Here is a 22,039-nt window from a genome sequence, read left to right on the forward strand (position 1 = left end):
TAACCCAGTGAATGGGTAGTTTTAACCCAAATAAATGTTTGCTTAAAACAACCCAATCACTGGGTTAAATCACCCCAATTGCTTGGTTTGTCTATTTTCAACCCAACTTGGGTTTCTTAACCCAGTATTTTTTAAGAGTGTAGGCTTTTAACCAGGGTTCGGTGTTTCTACATCAGTGTTATCACCACCATTGACCTCTGATTTTAGGGATAATTTATGCGGAGGGTTAGGTTTAGGGTTATTAGATATTAGATATGACTACATTTTCAGACAGGAATGTTGTTCCAGGATTGATCAAATATGTTGATCCAGCCAGGAACATGTCTTACTTGACAAAATCACGGTGACCAAATGAATATAAACTTCAATAAACGTGTTCTTTAACCCTGAACACAACACAATGCAATGTGTATGCAATTCAAAATCCAGGTAAAACACCTGAAAAATCAACACAGATAACTGAGCCTTATTTTTACGGACTCTTCTTAGAGTGTAGAATCTTCTTTAAAAAGCAAAAGAAGCTTTTAGAATCTTTAGAATCTGAAATTCTTGTTCTGAAGACAATTTAGAACTTTCTAAAAGTGTTGTGACTGTTTGAACTACATCGCTCGCTTTGGTTTCTTTTCTTCACTGGAATGTTAATGAAATGCCTGTGGCTCCGATAAAAGAATAAATTCATAAACCTGTTCCACAGAATAATAATAACACGTAATGTGTAACAGACAAAACCAATGTTGCTTTTTAGACCTCAAGATATCATACGAGGTGAAAGGGACATGATCCACAGCGAAAAGAAAAGACAAAACACTATGATTCCGGAACGTTATCCAACTAAAAGCTTCTTATCATCAGATGGGACCAATCAAGAGTGGCCTCTGGTTAGGTTTGTTCATCTTTTTCAAGCGTCTGTGCTCTTTTTCCTAGTCCACTATCAAAGAGCTCCAGATAACAGCCATTCACAAAAGCCCTATCAGACAAACCCTGCACCTAGGGAATTCAGCGAGGAGGGGCAAACGCTGCCCCTCACGAGTGTGAGAATGGAGGCAGGGACGTAAAATGACAGACAGGAGTATAGGGAGGGGTGAGGAACCGAGAGAGAGAGAGAGAGAGAGAGAGAGAGAGAGAGAGAGAGAGAGAGAGAGAGAGAGAGAGAGAGAGAGAGAGAGAGAGAGAGAGAGAGAGAGAGAGAGAGAGAGAGCTGCATTTCTATGACCATCCTGGAGGTAGGAGATCACATCAGGAGACAGGATGCCAGGAACAGGGTCGTTTTGACGTGCATTCCCTGGAAACGCGGGAGGAATAAGTGTTTGTGTGATAATGGTTCCCAAATGGGATTAATAAAGCGCTCTATCTCACCATCAGAAGCTTCACAGACTTGCTGCTCAGCCTAATTCAACAACTTCATGCTTTCTTCACTGGTCTTATGTGGAGTTCTCTGGAGCTTGAGGCATCCATGCACATTCACTGAGCAGCATGTTCCATGAGGAGTACCATGAGGAGATGGACAGTGAGTAACAGTGTGTCTGCATGCTGGTTGGTGTGTGTCGTGTATCTTCTCGCCGTCTCCGTCACCTGTGGCAGCGCATGTCCCGGGCAGAGGGCGCACAACTCCTCATCCGCCTCCGCCTCCACCTCCACCTCCGGCCGGCATGTGCGCAGCTACGTGCACCTCCAGGGAGACGTTCGCCAGCGGAAACTCTTCTCCTTCCAGAAGTTCTTCCTTAGGATCGGGAGAGACGGGACAGTCAACGGCACCAAGAGAAAAGACGATCCCTACAGTGAGTTACCTCATTATACGTTCAGTTTAGTCAGAATCACGACGGTAATAATGGCCAAACAAAAACAACGCGCGTCCAGCGTTCAACGTCCCCGTGAACATTATCATCATGTGAAAATATAGCTATTAATCATCCAAAATTATAGTTTTATTATAGGCTACATTTAAAATGTAGGTTATATTTACCAATCGGCTAAAATAAACTTTTTGAAGTTATGAACTTAATTGTCATTTAGAATTAAATGATGTCCAAAAAAATAACAATATTTTGTGAATAATAATAAAAAGAATCATATTAATTTGGTATAATTAGTTTTAAATCCTTTTAGAATAACTCCATTCATTAGGCTATCTAACATACACGTATAGCGTTCAATCATGTATTTAAAAAATATGAATAGATATGAAACTTTATATATATATTAATGTTAGTTATATTTATTAAACATATGAAGTGTTTCTGGATTATGTCTTGAAAACAACTCTAAAAATCTTGAATATTGTGACATGAAATGAATGTTCAAATCCAGATTGTTTTATAGGAACAAGAATGTATCATATTACATTTGATCATATATGAATTTTTTGAATATATGTTGAATTATTATAGGCTGCAACATTTGTTCAAACTGAAATTGGTAACAAATTATATCAGTAGACTTTAAATCATTTCCAAGCCAAACACCTAATGTGAATTCAAAGGGCTGTTCTGTCTTAATGAACCACACAAGAATAATAATACTAATATATAAACCCCATAAATGAAATTAGCTGCTCTAATAAAACAAACAAAATTAATGGGCCGTTAAAGAATGGTGCTATTGGCTGTAATATCCTTTTAAATGCATAATTGTGTCCTGCTGACACCCAGAAATCTGAGAGCAATTAACCCACTTATTGCTGTAAATATTTCCCCTGACACAGCAAAGGAAAAGCATCCTTTATACTGTGATCAAGGGTTACGCTTGTGCTTTCAGTGCCTATATATCCCTAACAGAGTCAAGTGTCTGTTATTAGATAGTTTTTGGGTTGTTTTTATATTATGAGCCTATCAGTGAAATGCACAATGTTTTCGGTGCTTTACACAGAACAAGTTAATTAGCCATTGCTCATATGGAGCCCATGTGCAGATAAGGGTCTTCCTGTTTCCTCTGTGTGTGTGTGTGTGTGTGTGTGTGTGTGTGTGTTTGTCTGGTGTCTATCCCTTCCTTTTCAAGGCCGCGGGGCATCTCGATTCAGAAGCATGTGGTTGTTTGTGGCTGGTGCTTTTATAATCAAACTTTCTTTTTAATGTCTTAGTTGTTTCTCCTTTATAAAGCATTGAGATGTCTGCTGCTTCTCCGATGGTTCTCCCGACAAAAGACCCCAGTAATCTCACACGTGTCTCCTCTTGAGTTTCAGAAGAGATCTCAACAATGTCTGAAAGTGTACCAAAGACTGCCATTACAAATCAGAGATCTTAAAGATATATCATCAAATTCTTTCATTAGCTGCTAAACAAAACCTTAAAGAGTCTTAAAGGAATAAGAAATTTAAATTCTGTATTTAATTACTCAAGATTAATTACTCACCCTCATTTCGTTCCAAACCTGTAAAACTTTTTTTTTCGAGACATTCAGATTGAATGTAGGCTTTTATTCACATATAAACATTGATCAGCAAACATAAACAGAAGCTCAACCGACCCTGCTTGATGAGAGAATAAACCTCATCACTGAAGCTCAAACGTGCTGCGTAACACGAGAATGAACCTCATTGGTTCTCATTGAAGCTCAAACGTGCTGCGTAACACGAGAATGAACCTCATTGGTTCTCATTGAAGCTCAATCGTGCTGCGTAACACAAGAATGAACCTCATTGGTTCTCATTGAAGCTCAATCGTGCTGCGTAACACAAGAATGAACCTCATTGGTTCTCATTGAAGCTCAATCGTGCTGCGTAACACAAGAATGAACCTCATTGGTTCTCATTGAAGCTCAATCGTGCTGCGTAACACAAGAATGAACCTCATTGGTTCTCGCTGAAGCTCAAACGTGCTGCGTAACACGAGAATGAACCTCATTGGTTCTCGCTGAAGCTCAAACGTGCTGCGTAACACGAGAATGAACCTCATTGGTTCTCGCTGAAGCTCAAACGTGCTGCGTAACACGAGAATGAACCTCATTGGTTCTCGCTGAAGCTCAAACGTGCTGCGTAACACGAGAATGAACCTCATTGGTTCTTGCTGAAGCTCAAACGTGCTGTGTAACACGAGAATGAACCTCATTGGTTCTCGCTGAAGCTCAAACGTGCTGCGTAACACGAGAATGAACCTCATTGGTTCTCGCTGAAGCTCAAACGTGCTGCGTAACACGAGAATGAACCTCATTGGTTCTCGCTGAAGCTCAAACGTGCTGCGTAACACGAGAATGAACCTCATTGGTTCTTGCATGTCAACTGAACATGCTTGAGCTTCCGTTTACCACAACTGATGTGTGAGTTGATGAATGTTTATATGTGAATAAAAGCCTAAAAGTGACCGTGTCTCTTCAGAAATTGGAACGACATGAGGGAGAGTAAATGATGACAGAATTTTCCTTTTTGGGTGAACTATCCCTTTAAATTAAACTTAATGGAGAGTCTTTTATGAGCTATAAAAGAGCAACCTCTGAGCAATAAAAGTTTGATCTGAACATATTTTGAAACTTTTAAGAAAGTTAATTGTAATGTGTTTAGGTCATTTGATATCAGCATGGAAATGTACCGAGTGTTTGAGTTGTCCCTGTTAGGGGGCAATGTGTGTTTGTGTAGCGTCAGACATCACTGTGACATCTGACTGTGTAAACATGTAATCAAGCCCTCGGAGGTGATCAGGCGTTGAGAGGAAATGTCTGTCAGATCTGTGTGTGTGTGCGTGCGTGTGTGTGCGTGTCAGTTTCCTTCTGCTAGACTCATCTGTGATAAAACAACAGACACAAAACACCCTAGCAACAACCCCTGAGAACATCCAGCGATCAGCAGTGCCCTGTGAAGCACGTGGGACACCTCAGCATTGTGGCAGCATGTTTTGCTTGAGTAAGCTCCGGTTTTATGTGTCTTTAGGCAAATATGCCTTAGAAAAAGCATTTTAGTGCCATTTTAACCGTCTCATCTTTTAGCCATTTCAAATTTCACAACTCATTTATTCACAAGCGAGTAGATAATTTAAGCAGTGTACAGCACAGCTGCTGGCTCTTATGTCTATAAGGGGTGAGCACATGTTACGTGTGTGTGTGTGTGTGTGTGTGTGTGTGTGTGTGTGTGTGTGTGTGTGTGTGTGTGTGTGTGTGTGTGTGTGTGTGTGTGTGTGTGTGTGTGTGTGTGTGTGTGTGTGTGTGTGTGTGTGTGTGTGTGTGTGTGTGTGTGTGTGTGTTCATGTTTTTCTATCCTGGTGGGGACTTCAACCTGAATGCACACCGACTCATGGGGATTCGTGTGATGTGGGGAAAATGTAAAAATGCCTGTAGTTTTGTGTGAATGGGAGGTTTAGAGGTGGAGAGAGTATACAGATTGTACAGTATAAAAACCAGTCTATAGAGAGTCCCTTCAAAAGATAGTGAACCAGACGTGTGTGTGTGTGTGTGTGTGTGTGTGTTTAGGGGTCTATGTGTGTGTGCATGTGTATCGGGAACAGCAGCAGCAATACACATGTTCTCACTTAACTGCTCTCAACTTTAACTAGCCCTTAAGAGTCTCATGAGAGACTGAAACATCACATTCGGTTAAAGTTTCTTGATGTGAGAACGAGCAAAACAAATGTGACAGTGATCAACATGTAATCCCAGAGGAAAATATTACTGCTCGAAGATATCGACTCCATCTTAGATGTTTATCCTGGAAGTAAAAACAGACACAAAAGAAACAATTGCTGACACACACAGTAAGAGTACAGAGTTCTCTCAGCTCATCAGATACAGAGATCATTTGCTCTCAGCTGAATTTGATGAGAAATGTTTTGAATTCATATTAAGATCTCTGACTTCAGGTTCAGTATCTTGAGCAAATCAGAAAAACTGTTTAAAAGGAGCTGTATGTAAGAAATGTATTTCAATTAATCATAAAATGTCCCTGATATGTCACTAGACATTAAGAAGTCATGTTAATTTCAAATACTTATATCACTGACAACAGTAGTCCGGCCAGGATATTGTCATTTAAGAGTTGTTGTCGCAGCCCTCAACTGATGTTGATGTTGACATGTTGTGTTTTGGCCTGAAGCTCCGCCCTCCACCGATCTACCAATCACAAAGTCAGTAGTGTTTGGGCATCCGGGTTGCCAGATCTGCTCTAGTTACCACAGCTGCAGCTACAAACGTTCCTGCTGATCCTGCAGCCAATCTGGCAACCTCGAGTCGGGAGGTTTTAATATTATACACTATATTTTTTATATTATACACTATACTAGTATTATTTTTTATGTTTTTAAATTCTTTTGTATCTCTTCAAGGCTGCATGTATTTGATAAAAAGTAAAACAGCAATATTGTTAAATATAATTTACAATTTGAAATAACAATTTTATTTTTAATAAATATTTTAATAAAATTTTTTAATGTAATAAATACAAATTATTTATTCCTGTGATAAAGCTGAATTTTCAGCATCATCACTCCAGCCTTCAGTGTCACATGATCCTTCAGAAATCAATTTAATTTCAAAACATTTCTTATTATTATTATCAATATTGAAAATAGTTCTGCTGCTTAATATTTCTTTAGAAACAGTAATTAATAGACAGTTCTTTGATGAATAAAACCACATTTATTTTAAATAGAAATCTTGTGCAACATTAGAAATGTCTTTACTGTCTCTTTTGATTAATTTAATGCATCCTCACTGAATAAAATTATTAATTTTTTTCAAAACAAAACATCTTACTGACCCCAAACTCAATATGAAGAACAACTGAGATCAAGAGATTGCATTGGGGATTTTTCTCACCTGTGGAATGTTTCTATACAGTCCAATACTCTTGACCAAAGCATTTTCCAAGCACTATACATTTTTGATTTTTTTTTAATGGTTGATGAACGCTTCTAGACTTTTCTTGCACTGCTGTAAGAAACAGAGCGGCTAGTGTTAGTCTGCAGGCAGAGTTTCATGAATGGCGTGATGTGAATATCACCAGCATCACATCAAAGGTGAGCGTCTTTCACATTCAGCAATGGGCTCCGACAAAAGAATAATCCTCAGCGGGTGAAATGACACTAGTCTTTATAGCACAGATCCAGTGTTGGTGGAAATGGATACTGCAGTAGTGATGCTGTCCTTTAGGCAAGACATGATTTGGGGAACACTGGCCTTTGAGGTGCTTTTGAATGATGTCACACGTTTGAAAAGACACCGCTGGCTGGCTGGGAAAAACAGAAACAAAGGGGTCTGTGAGGGGTGTGACATCATTCTGAGGACCATGATGGAGAACTGCAACAGCTCACGCCAAAAACGTACAAAATGTTTCGGATCGTGTTAGATGCAGGTCATCAGATTAATGTTAAGCTAAAAGAAATATCCCTACAGAAGTCTAATATCATTACAAAAGTGTAAAAATTGTACCATTCAAAAGTTCAAGTTCGGTAAGATTTAAAAAAAAAAAAAAAGAAATGAATGATTTTATTCAGCAAGGACACATCGATTGATCGAAAGTGACAGCAAAGACATTTATAATGTTACAAAAGGTTTCTTTTTCAAACACATGCTATTCTTTAAGCTTTCTATTCATCAAGTTTTCAACATTGATAATAGTTAATCATCATATTAGAATGATGTAATGATTATACAGTAATGATGCTGAAAATACAGCTTTTGCATCACAGGAATATGTTACAATCTCAATACATAAGGTTATCAAAAACTATTTTCAAAGAGTCACATCAGGTAAACAAACAGAAAAAGCATCATAGGTGCACTATGCAACTTTCCGTCCGCTAGAGGGTGCCTATTCTAAACAAAGGTGTAGTTTGATGACGCCAAGTTTGAGCGCAGCATCTTGGGACATGTGGTCTTCACCTCACAGCCGGTGGAAAATAGGACTCGGGCAGAAATCATGTTCATGGATGCGGTTATTAACGTTACTGTAGTGTGAAGCAGAGAAGGACCGAGTGTTGTGGAGCTGAGCACGGCTGCTGGAGCGATTGTTATACAAACACACGGCTCGCGAGTACCAGGACTTTTATTATGACGGGGCGGGACACATTCGCCGGGCGCCTGCACTGATCCCCTCTTCCGGTTATGATTATGAGGTAAAGCAGCTCTGTTTATCATATTAGATACATTTAAGTGTGTTTAAAATGATTTTATGATGTTACTCCGTGCGTTCACTTGTTCACACTGCTAAGAGTAAAGCGCTCCTGCCAAGTAAAACCCGAAACCGAGGGAAGCGCAGATATGACCCAACTGACAGGCGACTTCCTCAGACGCTATGCTGAAACGTCCCGGTCCTTAGTTAAAATAGCAATTTTCTCACAATTTACAAATAGTTGGAAACATCTGGGATATTGTAAGTACTGGCCTAGTGGTTTTTGGATATTTTACTGCAAAAATACTACATAGTGCACATTTAATGCAACATGAAATAAAAAATATTTCATTTTTAAAAAATAATCATATTGTGCATGATTTATCAATGCATAATATTCCAATGAAATTGTTGTTTTTTCATTATAATTTATTTACAGCCACATTCAGAAATACATCACATTATATAATAACAATAAAACATTTCTTATTTATTTTTTACTAATGAATTTATCTGTGTAAAAAAGCATGTGTACGGCCACAACACCAGTTGTATTTCTATTGGATTAAAACTGATGAGATATGAAGGTCTCACAAAAGATTTTAGCATTATTTGTTCTACACGACGTTGAAAGCAACAACTTTGCTGGTGTGCAAGCGCGAAATGTTCCTTGATCGACATCTTGGTTGATCCTGTAGCTTTTATTCCAATCCACCAATCAAATTTGAGGAGCAAGTTTACAGTTTAAGCCAAGTTTAGGTTTACAACCAGAGTTATGTGCTTCTACATCAGTGTTATTCCCCATCATTTCCTTCTGATTTTAGGGATACCTGTCTGAAAATGTAGTCCTAATCCTATCCCTACCCCTAAACCTAACCCTACCATAAAGATTGTTGTTCCACGATCAATAAAATGCATTGACACAGAAATGCATCTAACTCTGCAAAATAAGTACACATATTGTACTACATTGAGTATGGCGAATTCAATTGTATGTAAAAGTCTAGGGGAATTGAATCAGACTAATGATGATAGCGCAGCGGGGGTGTTTAACTCAGCGTCTCGTCTGTCCCTGTGAGAGACTCCAACAGATTTATGAGCTTTTATGGGGATTCCAGTGTAAAGCTGTCCCACGTGTATCCTGATCCTGTTTGATAAAGTCTGCTGTCTATCTGACAGGAACAGCGTTTGATGCTAATAATGCCTCATGCTAACTAACCCATGCTACCTAAAAAATCCAATTAGCAAAACAAACAGACAGGGATGATTACTGAATATTTGTGCATTAGTTTGTCATTTGCGTAAAAAAAAAAAAACCTTCAAAGACGTTTCGATAACATTCCCATTATGAAATTCTCATTATGGAAACATCATTCCTGAATGCCAAAAGTCCAGTTTTCAAAATGTTTTAAAAGCATTTTTTTAACAGTTATGTGAATGTTAGAGATAACATTAAGGGATTTTTTTATTTTATCAAGTGTTTTTGTGAACATTAGGGTTACACTTTAATTTGATGGGTTCCTTTAAACAGTGTGTTGACTAGAAGTAACTTTGCACCTGCATGTCTAACTCTCAGAGTACTAGTATTATACTTTATAGTAGCCTGACAAGCCAGACCCACATCAAGATGTTTGGTCTGGAAACTCACCATTGACAGCTCAATCCGAGGGGCGGGATAAACGGTTGTCTTTCAAACTCCCTCTGAATGCGATAGGATAGCGCTACAACCAACCAGAGCAACGTGAAGCGGTGCTCGTTGACAGATTAAACATTCGCCGTATCCGGTCGGCTAAACTCCGAACACATCTTCCCTTTTTAAGAATGACTTCAGTGCCGTTCTTTGTTCTTTTCTCAGAGAAAAGCTTAACTCCAAGTCTTCCAGAGTCGCGGTCAAAGCTGATTCGAAAGACCGCCGTTCGCCAGTTTCTGTGTTTACTAGAAGCACGCAAACGCAACTCGGCCGTCGTCATTATTGCCCCGCCCATCGACTCTATACACGATGTGATTGGCCCAGAGTTAGCTGTTTACAGCTCAGAAGGGTATTGAGAGTTGCTAGACGACACTCGCGGCAGATTAGATTTGTTGCCGCTAGGGTTCGTCTATATTTCTAGGCTTACTCTAGACTATAAGGGAATTATTAGGTTTTGTAAAATATGGGGTTCGAGTAAGTAGAACAAGTTGCCGTGTACTTGCAAAGTTATTTATATTCATTAGAATGTCTGTTAGGGGACCATCACAATAAAGAGTTAGTCCATATTAAAGAAGACAGTCTACTAATGAGAGTTAGTTGATATGCGTTGGTGCAATATTACTTTTAGCCAACAGTCAAAATAAAGTGTTACCAATGTGACTTTTGAATGTTCTCTAAACCATCTAAAAAAGTTGTAAGTGCATTAGTAATGCTATAAAAACATTAGACTAATGTCCAACTAAGCTGTTTACAAATGCATTTTGGTCGATCGGATCACAGGTGAATGAGGCTGAGTTGTCTACGTTTCACCACTTCCAGAGGTAATTGAAAACGCATTCGACCGGATAGCTCTCATTGTTTTAACGCTCATGTGTTCGAATGTGCTCAAACAGCCACAAAAGAACATCTACTCTCCTCCTACTGACCTTATGCATAAGCATTATGGGAAGCGCAATAGCCAGACGGGATATAAACTATCGGCTGAAGACCCAAGTTTGGTTTGAAGACAAGTACCAAGCACAATGTTCTCTCACCATTCCTGATTTCTAACACACACTAACAGCGTTCGGCTTGTCTTGCGGCAGAAACAAAAGCTGCTGCTCTCCGTCTGTTTTTCCCACATCTCAAGTCGCATTCATATGTAAATTGCATGAGCTTATTTCACCTATTAGTTGGAAAAATCTGAAAAAGCCCATACATTTACCCGCCCACTGACCCTCCCCTTAAAGAAATCAGGACAGAAGTGGTTGAAAGTGGACAAGAGACGGATTAAAACACCAGGTGTAAATGGGAATGTGTCTCCCTCGTCTACTTGTGATCCGATTGACCCTTAATACCAGGTATAAATAGGGCCTAAAATGGTTCAGATGTGTAAATAACATTGTTGTGCTAATGTTTTAATGACCAGATCACTTTGAACATTCTGTCAATGTTACTGGAAGAACATTTATTGGAAAATAAGAAACAAGTACCATGGTATACGGAATAAAACTTGATATAGCAACAATTTTCTCTAGAAATTGCTGTTATATTTTATAATCAATAGAGTGGTGCAGGTGTGACGTCAGAACCCAGAAGACTAATTCACTGTTGGTTTTGCTGATTTTCAATTTATGAGTAAAATAAAGCCTGTGGTGAACATAAGTTGATGGTACTCTGATGTTTTGTTCTACAATGTAAAGTGCAGATAACTATAAACCCGATATCATCCGGCTACGAGTAACCCACTTCTAGCCAAAATAACCCTGAATTTGGTTACATGTCGTTTTCACCAAAATAACTCGCGAGATGTGTCATATTCCAACATGTATGAAAGTCAACAGTGATTACAAGATGTTTGGTTTCATTTCTTTGACGTGTTCATGTTCTAGATGAATAGTGTATTACTGCGCTTTGGTTTGACGTCTATTAAATTTTCACTGACAGCCTAGCCTAGAAATCTAGACGCACCCTAGCGGCAGCAAATCTAATTTGCCGCGAGTGTCGTCTAGCAACTCTCAATACACTTCTGAGCTGTAAACGCCAAACTCTGGTCGGGCCAATCACATCGTGTATAGAGTCGGTGGGCGGGGCTTTAACATAATGACGGCAGACTTGCGCTTGCGTGCTTCTAGCTTTCTTTTACTGTCTATGGCTTCTAGTAAACTCAGAAACTGGCGACTGGCGGTCTTTCGAATCAGCTTTGAGTTGAGCACGACTCTTGAAGACTTGGAGTTAAGCTTTTCTCTGAGAAAAGAACAAAGAACAGCACTGAAGTCATTCTTAAGAAGGGAAGATGTGTTCTGAGATTTGCTGACCGGATACGGCGAATGTTTAATCTGTCAACTAGCTCCGCTTCACCTTCGTTGCTCTGGTTGGTGTAGCGCTATCCTATCACGTGCAGAGGGAGTTTGAAAGACAACCGTTTATCCCGCCCCTCGGATTGAGCTGTCAATGGTGAGTTTCCAGACGAAACATCTTGATGTGGGTCTGGCTTGTCAGGCTACTGACAGCCCAAATTTTGCCTTGTTTTAGCCTAGACATCAGGGTTGTGTTCGGACGACTATTAGACATCTTTTAAACGTAACATTGCTTGCTGCATAGACTTTCAAAAATTAACATAACTGCTTCAAAATTCGTTTTTTCGCTATGGGTGTGTTCGTTCGGTATGTGTAATTTACTTTGTAGAACAAAACATCAAAGTACTGTCAAGTTATGTTTACCACAGCCTTTATTTTACAAATAAATGGAAAACCCCCATTACAAAACCCCATAATAAAAATCTCAAAGGTGCCACTCTATTAAAGGTTCACTGTGTAAATTTTAGCGGCATCTATAGGTGAGGTTGCGAATTGCAACTGCCGACGGCTCACTCCTCCCTTTCGAAGCACGTAGAGAAGCTACAGTGGCTGACAAAGGACAAAAATGTGATTGTCTAAGACAGCATAGAGTAGCTAGCGCTCTGTAGAGAAGTTTGTCCATTTAGGGCTACTGTAGAAATATGGCGGCACAAAATGGTGACTTCATTGTAAGGAGACCTGTGGTGTATGGAAATAGAAATGGCTCAATCTGACGTAATTAACAGTTCATTATGTAAGGTCTCTATACACCACTGAAAACAGTTATGTATATTATATTGCATTTCTGTCAATAGATCCTCATAAATACTACACACTGCACCTTTAAGTAACAAATTGAATTAAATATGACTGAAATAATTTTGTAAAACACACTCCAATAATCTTATCAACGTTGAAAAATCATTTTATACAGTGTACTAGCATGGTATTATTTGAAATGCATTTAAAATTCAGTAGCATGTTTTTTCCCAACATATTCTATGGTAAATCTTTTTTTTATTTTTTATTCTGGCTTTCTTTAAAGTACTTATTTAGCCCATTTGTGTTTTCCTTTACATGAAAGTAAAGACTAAATATCAGCGATGACAGAAGGGTTTATTTGTTGCGTCTCAACCATAGTCTAGGCTACTATCATGTCTTTCAAACATCCTCTTTGTAGTTGTCGCAGGAAGCAGTCAGGACGCTTCAGGCATAAGCCGGACGTACAGGAGACCACCAGTACGGTGCGAGATCGCTGCCATGTGTGCCACAGATGGCTTCACAACTCCACCAACACAATAAAATCAACGCAAGCGCCTCAATATCACTGACAAATAGGCATGATGCAATGACTGGTGCAATGCTGTTTTGTAGTCTCAGAAATTACAACTGTTTATTTAGCTTATTTTAGGCACCAGACATCATCACGCCAGCACATAAAGCACGGCCAGTTTTGGCAGAGCGCTGTGGAAAATGCACGTCTGCACAAACAAATGCAAGCCAAAGACGCAGCATTTAGTAACGTGCAGCAGAGCACGACGCGCTCGGGAAAACAACAGCGGGTAAAGAAAAACCGAGCAAACAGGCCCAGTTTAAACTTGACCTCCTGGTGCGCGTCTCCACATCTGCTGAGGGTTTTCTCGCTTTCAGTCGCTCTCGCAGGTGTTTGGCTTGTATGCGTTAAATGGCGATGGGATTACAAACACATTTACTGTAATGGCTTGGCTTGTTCATCCAGCTCTCTTGTGGTTAGTAATGTGTGGCCACACTGACATGATGACTTCAGAGCCAGGCTCGGTGATGAAATTAGTGCTTCATTTTAGTATAAAAGTCATCAAAACAGAGGGATGGGAAATATAAAGTGCTCTGCACCCTAACGCTCAAAATAATCAACTGAATATAGCCAACTCAAATTAAACAAATGAGTTCAAACTAATTAACTTTTATAATTAGTAATTAACAAATTAGTATTTAGAACATATATTTCTTTTGAGTTCTCAAAACGGATGCCTTCTGAATTGTTTCATTGTTCTGAGTTTTATGAACTTGTTTCTTTTAAAGCTACACTGTAACTTTTCCATCCGCTAGAGGGCGCCTATTCAAAACAAAGGCGTAGTTTGATGACGCCAAGTTTGAGCTCAGAATCTTGGGACATGTGGTCTTCACCTCACAGCCTCACAGGTGGAAAAGAATCGGGATAGGGCTCGAGGCAGAAACCATGTTCATGGATGCTATTGGAGGTTATTAACATTACTGTAGTGTGAAGCAGAGCAGCGGTACTTTTATTATGATGGGACACAGTCGCCGAAGCTACTTACGCTTTTCCGGTCGGGAGTATGAGGTAAAGCAGCTCTGTTCATCATACTAGATACATTTAAGTGTGTTTAAAATGATGCGATGACGTTACTCTGTGCGTTCACTCAGCGCTGCTGTGACACTTGTTCACACTGCTAAGAGTAAAGCACTTCTGCAGAATAAAACCGGAAACGCTTGATATGACGCCACTGACAGGCGACTCCCTCAGATGTCCCGGCTCCTTGGTTAAAATAGCATTTTTTTCACAATTTACAAATAGTTGGAAACATTAAGGATATTGTAAGAACTCAACTGAACAAAATATATAACACCAGCCTGGTGTTTTTTGGATATTTTACTGCAAAAATACTAGTGCACCTTTAATTTAGACTAACTTAAAATGAACTGAAACTGGGCTGGGATTTTTATTTCCCAGCATGCTTTGCCATGACACTTTAAAAGGGACAGTAAATGCCAAAATTAAATGTTATATAATTTTTTGTGTGCAAGATTTAGTAGTGTCTGTTTTGTTCGTTTCGAAGAGTTTCTGTTATGTTGTTGTTTTAGTACCATCATGGGGACGAGTGGAGCATGAGCTTAGTTTAAGAATAAATGCATGTTAAATGTATTATATCGCTGTCCTCTTTCACATATGCTAATGCTACCAAAGCATATTATATTTGAGCTTCTTCTTTGTCTAGATTCCAGCTCTGACGTTCATCAGCCTACGTTATGAGATGGATCCTGGGAAGCTCTTTTGTTTCTGTTGTTATTTTAGTATCATTGAGATACTATAGTTTTTATTTTTATGTTTCCCATTTTCACTTTTGGTTAAAGTTTTAGCAGCTTTGTTGTCCGTTTGTGTATTTTTATTTTTTGTACGTTTTCTGTGATGGGTAGGTTTAGCTGTAGGGTCAGTGTAGTGTGTGTGTGTATGTGTGTGGTACAAACATATGGCAGGCTGACATGCGTGTTTAATTTTACATGAACTTGTTGGTGGTTTGTGTGTGTGTGTGTGTGTGTGTGTGTGTGTGTGTGTGTGTGTGTGTGGGAGAGAGGTTCATTCAGCTTTTTGCAGCAGGCTTCAGCCGGGTGTCGCCCTCATCTTTGATCACTGATCATTGAAGCTTCTCTAATCCGTCTCACTGTCATCCTGTCTGTGTCGTTCCTTCCTTTCATGCTTTCATCCCAGCTCTGAGAGGACACTGAGCACTCAGATAGTTTTACCGTCTCACTTGATACCTGCAACCCGAGACCCCAATGGAGCCACTTCACACGCGCACACATACACACACACACACGTACAAGGATAGATGAGTGCACACTCTCTGACACTATACTTACGGACACATTCGCTCGCTCGCGTTCATGCAAAATGTTGTCTGATGTTTTTTTATGTTAAGACCGAAAAACCATTGATTGCCATTAATAATACACTAAAAACTATAGACTACTAGACTAACCTGACTAGAACACTAAAGATCTTGAAATATACATGTGAAACAAGAAGTGAAATACACAGTGATATTAGACAATGAACAGTTGAAAACTGATAACTTCTGAAACTTAAATTAGAGATTAGAATTAGGGGGGAAAATGATCACAAATGAGTTCTCTTTAATATCTTAATTGTCTCTTTTATGATCATCAAGAGGATTAAAAGGAGAACAAATGAAGAAATTCAGGCATATAGCTTTATTACCAACCAATTATCATTTGATTATCACAATATGGCATTATATATTTTCATATTATGTATACAACAACAACAAAAAAATAATAATAAAAATAAGTCATACAAACTATAATAGTAGTATGTATGTATATTATATATTATAGTATATATTTTTTTATTTAACGTTTTTTTGTGTTATTTTATATCTATTTGCCATTTAAATAAATGTACCATCTATTTACTATTTACCACAAGTTTTAGTAATTTCGTTCTTTGTTTTTGCTGTTTTTTTAAAGTCTATATTGATTTTAATTTAGTTATTTTAGAACGTTAAGTTAAACTAAATGAAAATGAAAACATTTTTGATGAAAAGTTTATGAAGTTAATTAATTAATAGTTCCCCAAAATAAATACTTTATATTTTAAATAACCTATATAGCAGATCAAATAAATATTGAATATCATAAATTACTATATATATATATATATATATATATACTTTTTAATTTATAATATTGAATAATCATTTTATCGGTCATATTTAAAAGATAAAAAATATAGCTTATATATTTAGTATTTTTTATCTTCATAATTATTAATCATTAAATCAACATTATTTATTAATTATTATTATTATTAATTCAATAATTTAATAATATAATTTCATTAATATATTTTCATATTATGTGTCTATAAACAAAAGAAAACAATTCTCATCAAATGTCTTTCCTATTTTAAAAAAAATGCAGGAAAATAATTACAGACAAAGTCAATTTTCCGTTGAGCTGATGATCTGTACCATTGTTAGCCTAATCAGACCGATAATTACGAAAAACTCAAATATTGATGTACAATATCACATATACATTTTTAACATAACCCAATGCCACACAGACTCTCTCAGTGGATAAACAGTGAACAGTGTTTTAGTATAATCACAGATCTGAGGAGCACATCCAGTCTTCCTCTTTATACACTCTCAGAAAATATAGGGGCGGCAGAACTGTTTTGAGGGGCGGCTTTAGCTGTCATGATAGAAGCATCTTTCTTCACTTTTACGCTGATCAAAGGGCAGCCGCGGCAAACCCCCCGCAACTCCAGCCCCAGGGTTCACACCCGCAGCCACTGGGGTTATCTGAGTCTGATAACCAGGAGTCACATGCTCCTGTGTGTGTGTGTGTGTGTGTGTGTGTGTGTGTGTGTGTGTGTGTGTGTGTGTGTGTGTGTGTGTGTGTGTGTGTGTGTGTGTGTGTGTGTGTGTGTGTGTGTGTGTGTGTGTGTGTTCGCTGTGCTGCTGCGTTGACAACTGAATTAAAACCTGCAAGTGAGCAAAGGTCAAACAAAACTGTTATTTCACCTCTGACCCCTTCACAGGAACACGCACATACACACATTGTTCGATTTGTCCCCCCAAAATCGTATTCCTTATTGAGGTTTTAAAGCAAAAAAAGTACAAAAATTTACAATTGCTGTAGAAAATGTGAGGAGTGTTTGCTCATGCAAGAGTTACCGCCTCAATGAAGGTTTTCTGGGTGTTAAAACTAACTAAAACGATATACTTCCATATGTATTCTTCCGTTAATTGTTGGTGTGTTGTGTATTTCAGGTATTTTGGAGATCACGTCAGTGGATGTTGGGATCGTTGCCATCAGAGGTCTTGGCAGTAAACGTTACCTGGCTCTCAATAAGAGAGGAGAACTGTATGGAGCGGTGAGTGTCCACAAGAACACACGGGGATTTTAGTCCAGGGTTTGTTTTTATACTTTAGGAATCTTAAGGGAGCCACAAGTGGGTGCTGTAAAATAAAATAAAATAAAATAAAATAAAATAAAATAAAATAAAATAAAATAAAATAAAATAAAATAAAATAAAATAAAATAAAATAAAATAAAATAAAATAAAATAAAATAAAATAAAATAAAATAAAATAAAATAAAGCTTGTTTCCACCATGGAATAATACATTAAAAAAATCTTGCAATTCCTTATTTTCTCATGAGATATAAGCTTGCAATTGCAAGTTATAAAATAAAAAATAATTTCTTGCAACACGCAATTCTAAGAAAAAAAGTCAGAATTGCGAGATGTAAACGCAATTGCAAGAAAAAAACGGTCTCAATTACCTTTTTAATTTTTTATTCTGTGGTGGAAACAAGCTTCCAGAAATTCTTTTATAAAATCAAATGTTATAATATTTTTATAATTGATAATTTCACATAATACATAGGGCTTTATACATGAAAATATATAGCTTATATTTTAGGAGTTCAATAAAGGACTCTTCATATCTGGGGGTCCATGTTTGGAAACCTTATGCCTTCTGAAAAAAGGTGATGTGTGATGCACTGCCTGTCATTGGTCAAACAAACACGTAGCCCCGCCCCAAAGTCATTCAAATGTTGATGTGCCAGACTGGTTACGATTCTTAGTGCACAGTCATTGTGTCTACACTTTTTTGAGAGGAAAAGTAGAAATAGCTCACTTATTTGTTATTTTAGTATTCAATACAATATACGCATCACCTTTAAAGGTGCAGTGTGTGAATTGTAGCGCCAACTAGTGGTGAGATTGTGAATTGCACTCGCCCACAGCTCACCCCTCTCCTTCGAAGCACTTAGCGAAGCTATGGTGGCTGACACAGGACAAAAATGTTGTTGTCGGAGAGAGCAGAGAGTGACTAGCGCTCTGTAGAGAAGTTTGTCCGTTTAAGCCGCGTTTCCACTTCACAAGACAGACGACAGCCGTCGGACCGGAAGTCATTCATTTCCAATAGAGAGTCGTACAGGGGTTGTGTGGGGTGTCGACCATCTGCGAATGCGGAAATTTCGGATCCGATTTGAGCTTTTTAATAAAAAAAAATAAAAAAATAAAACTACCCTTAAAAGACGCAGCGTGTCGTCATGTTTTTGTGTAACGTAACCTATATGAGAAGAGTTGTGATATGATTCTAGAGAAGTATCATATGGGGAATGGGGGTTTCTGACCGCGAGGTTCTCTCCCATGTTGCCGTGTAGCTACGATCATAATGAAATTTCCGTGCGACTGCCACTAGGGGGAACAGTCGTGTTCGAATGTCGTGTGCAGTGGAAGGGGAAGGGCTACTGTAGAAACAAAATGGGGATTTCACTGTAAGGGACCTGCGGTGTATGGAGATATAAATGGGTCATTCTAAGGTAATAAAAACATAACAGGTCATTATGTAAGGTCTTTATACTCCACTGAAAACATAGTGGAGCAATTATTATTTTTAATTTTTTACAGTGCATGCCTATAGGTATGACCTGGTTTTCCTGACAGGATATGTTACAAACTCTTTGTTTTATGCATTTCAGAGAAAATATGGCATAAACTGCCGTCTGAAGGAGCGCATCGAGGAGAACGGGTATAACACATACGCATCCGCCGAGTGGAGGAGCAAGAAACGACAGATGTTTGTAGGTCTGAACGCTCATGGAAGGCCTCTGCGTGGGAAAAAAAACCGAAGGAAGAACACAGCGACACACTTCTTACCCATAATGCTGTGACTTTTGTTCTGTAATGCTGACGGGATGGAGAGAGAGACTTTGTCCTCTGACATGGGTTCAGTGTTTGCTTGCTCCTTCATTGCTCTTTGGTTCCAGGCACTCATTATAAGTTTATGCTCATGCCAGCTGATATTAAGTGGTAAAAGTTCACGAATGCATGGGCTTTCATTTCCATTGTGCGTTATTCCAGTGTTCTATAATTGTGGATTATGTGTGCAAGAGTTTCCTTCAAGCTCTCTTCAACAGGATCATATTTCTAAGATCTTTTATTTCTAATGGACACGAACATCTTGTGGGAGCGGCTCTTAGGCTCCAGGCATCGCACAGAGAAAGATAGTTGGGATGTTTATGGGAAATTTGTATCTTCAGTTTTGGACTGCTTTGAAATAAATAAATTATTTATTTGTATTGTATTTAAATAAAATACTCTAAAAACATATTAAAAGCATATCAAATGGATAACCTCTAATAATAAAATCTATTTTGTTATCCTCCTGCAGAGCAGTGTGTGCCGTGTTTCATGTTCACCTTCCCGACTGGAGGAATAAGAAGTAGAAATGTGCGGGAATGTTCAACTCAAAATCAAAAGAAAAAAATACATTTTGCAAAATAAATAAAGGTCTGGTTATTTTTCATATTTTCATGATTAAGCACAAGTATCATCACCGTTTTTTGTATTTATTTTTATTCAACTATATACTAATAATTATCTTTAGACTCTTAATTAAATAAATAAATAATAATAATAAATTTTATTTATAATGCACTTTATATTAAACTAAATCTCAAAGTGCTAACTAAATAACACTTATTAAATGAAGCTGATATATAAACATAAGATGTAATAAATATAAATATTAACATTAAACTGAATGAAAATGAGAAATGTTGCCTTAGCAAATATGTTGAAGCACCAACATGAATAAATAAAATGGAAATAAAGGAAAATAAAATTAAAAGTATTAAAAATTGTTCAGATTAAACCTAAAAATGACAAATGAAAATCACATAGATTAATAAAAATGGCATGAATTAATTTTCACATTCAAGAAAATTACAAAAAATTTACTAAAATTATAATAAAAAAATTAAGAGAAATAGATTAAAAAAAGTATAATAAATAAAATGGAAATAAATAAAAACTATTTTATGTATAATTAAATGTATTAAACATTTTCAGAATTAAAAAAAAATAAAAAGTCATATATTCATAAAAAATGACAAGACTATTACTAAAAATTATTACTAACGAAAATATCAATTTAAAGGTGCACTATGTAGTATTTTTGCAGTAAAATATCCAAAAACCACTAGGTCAGTGTTATATATTTTGTTCAGTTGAGTTCTTACAATATCCCAAATGTTTCCAACTATTTGTAAATTGTGAGAAAATTGCTATTTTAACTAAGGACCGGGACGTGTCAGCATAACGTTAGCTTTTGAGGGAGTCGCCTGTCAATCGCGTCATATCTGTGCTACCCTCGGTTTTATTCTGCAGAAGCGCTTTTCTCTTAGCAGTGTAAACATGTCACAGCAGCGCCGAGCGAACGCACAACATCATTTTACGTCATAACATCATTTTAAACACACTTAAATATATCTAATATGATAAACGGAGCTGCATTACCTCATACTCCCGACCGGAAAAAGCGGAAGTGCGGGCGCCCGGCGACTGTGTCCCGTCCCGTCATAATAAAAGTCCCGGTAATCGCGAGCCGGGTGTTTGTAGAACAATCGCTCCAGCAGCCGTGCTCAGCTCCACAACACTCAGTCCTGCTCTGCTTCACACTACAGTAACGTTAATAACCGCATGCATGAACATGATTTCTGCCCGTGTCCTATTTTCCACCGGCTGTGAGGTGAAGACTTGGCGGCATCAAACTGCGCTTTTGTTTAGAATAGGCGCCCTCCAGTGGACGGAAAGTTGCGTAATGCCCCTTTAAAAGCAAAAAATAGATAAAAGTGGATAACATTTTATTAATAAATAATAAATAAAATAGAACTACATAAAAACTAAAATAAGTGTATTACATTTTTTTCAAATCAAACCTAAAAAAAGGACAAATGAATAAAAAGCACATACAAGAAAATGGCTAAAAATGAAACCAAAATCACAATTAAAAAAACTGAAAAATAAACATATAGTATGTAAATAATACTAAAACAACAATGTAATTATAAATATTTTACATTTAAATCATATACAGCAATGAGAGGGAGGGGTTTTATATTATTTTTGCATTATAATAAGGTATAATCCCATCTGAGTGGGATGATGAAGTTGTAAATCATCAGCGCTGTGGATTCTGTTGGGTTACAGCAACACTTACAACAGCCCAGAATGACTGAGAGCTGGAGCTGGAGCTGAAACTGACACTTACAAAACAAAGTTAAACACTAACCATTACATTTTCCACTCGCTCCTCGACTCCATCAAATCATTTGTTTAGTTTCACACCTATTGCATTTACTTACAAAAGCAGTTCCTTCACACTCGGTCATTTACAGT

The 22,039-nt window shown here is 37.7% G+C and overlaps 1 protein-coding gene across 1 annotated transcript; it reads left to right on the plus strand.

The window, feature by feature from the left end:
• Nucleotides 1-1,230: 1,230 nt before the first annotated feature.
• fgf10b (fibroblast growth factor 10b) lies at nucleotides 1,231-20,016 on the plus strand. The gene is made up of 3 exons (XM_067440292.1): nucleotides 1,231-1,778; nucleotides 17,614-17,717; nucleotides 19,339-20,016. The coding sequence occupies exons 1-3, from the start codon at nucleotides 1,481-1,483 to the stop codon at nucleotides 19,528-19,530; spliced, it is 594 nt and encodes a 197-aa protein (XP_067296393.1). The 5' UTR covers nucleotides 1,231-1,480; the 3' UTR covers nucleotides 19,531-20,016.
• Nucleotides 20,017-22,039: the final 2,023 nt, after the last annotated feature.

This window comes from Pseudorasbora parva, chromosome 3 (assembly GCF_024679245.1).
Source record: "Pseudorasbora parva isolate DD20220531a chromosome 3, ASM2467924v1, whole genome shotgun sequence".
Lineage (NCBI taxonomy): Eukaryota > Metazoa > Chordata > Actinopteri > Cypriniformes > Gobionidae > Pseudorasbora > Pseudorasbora parva.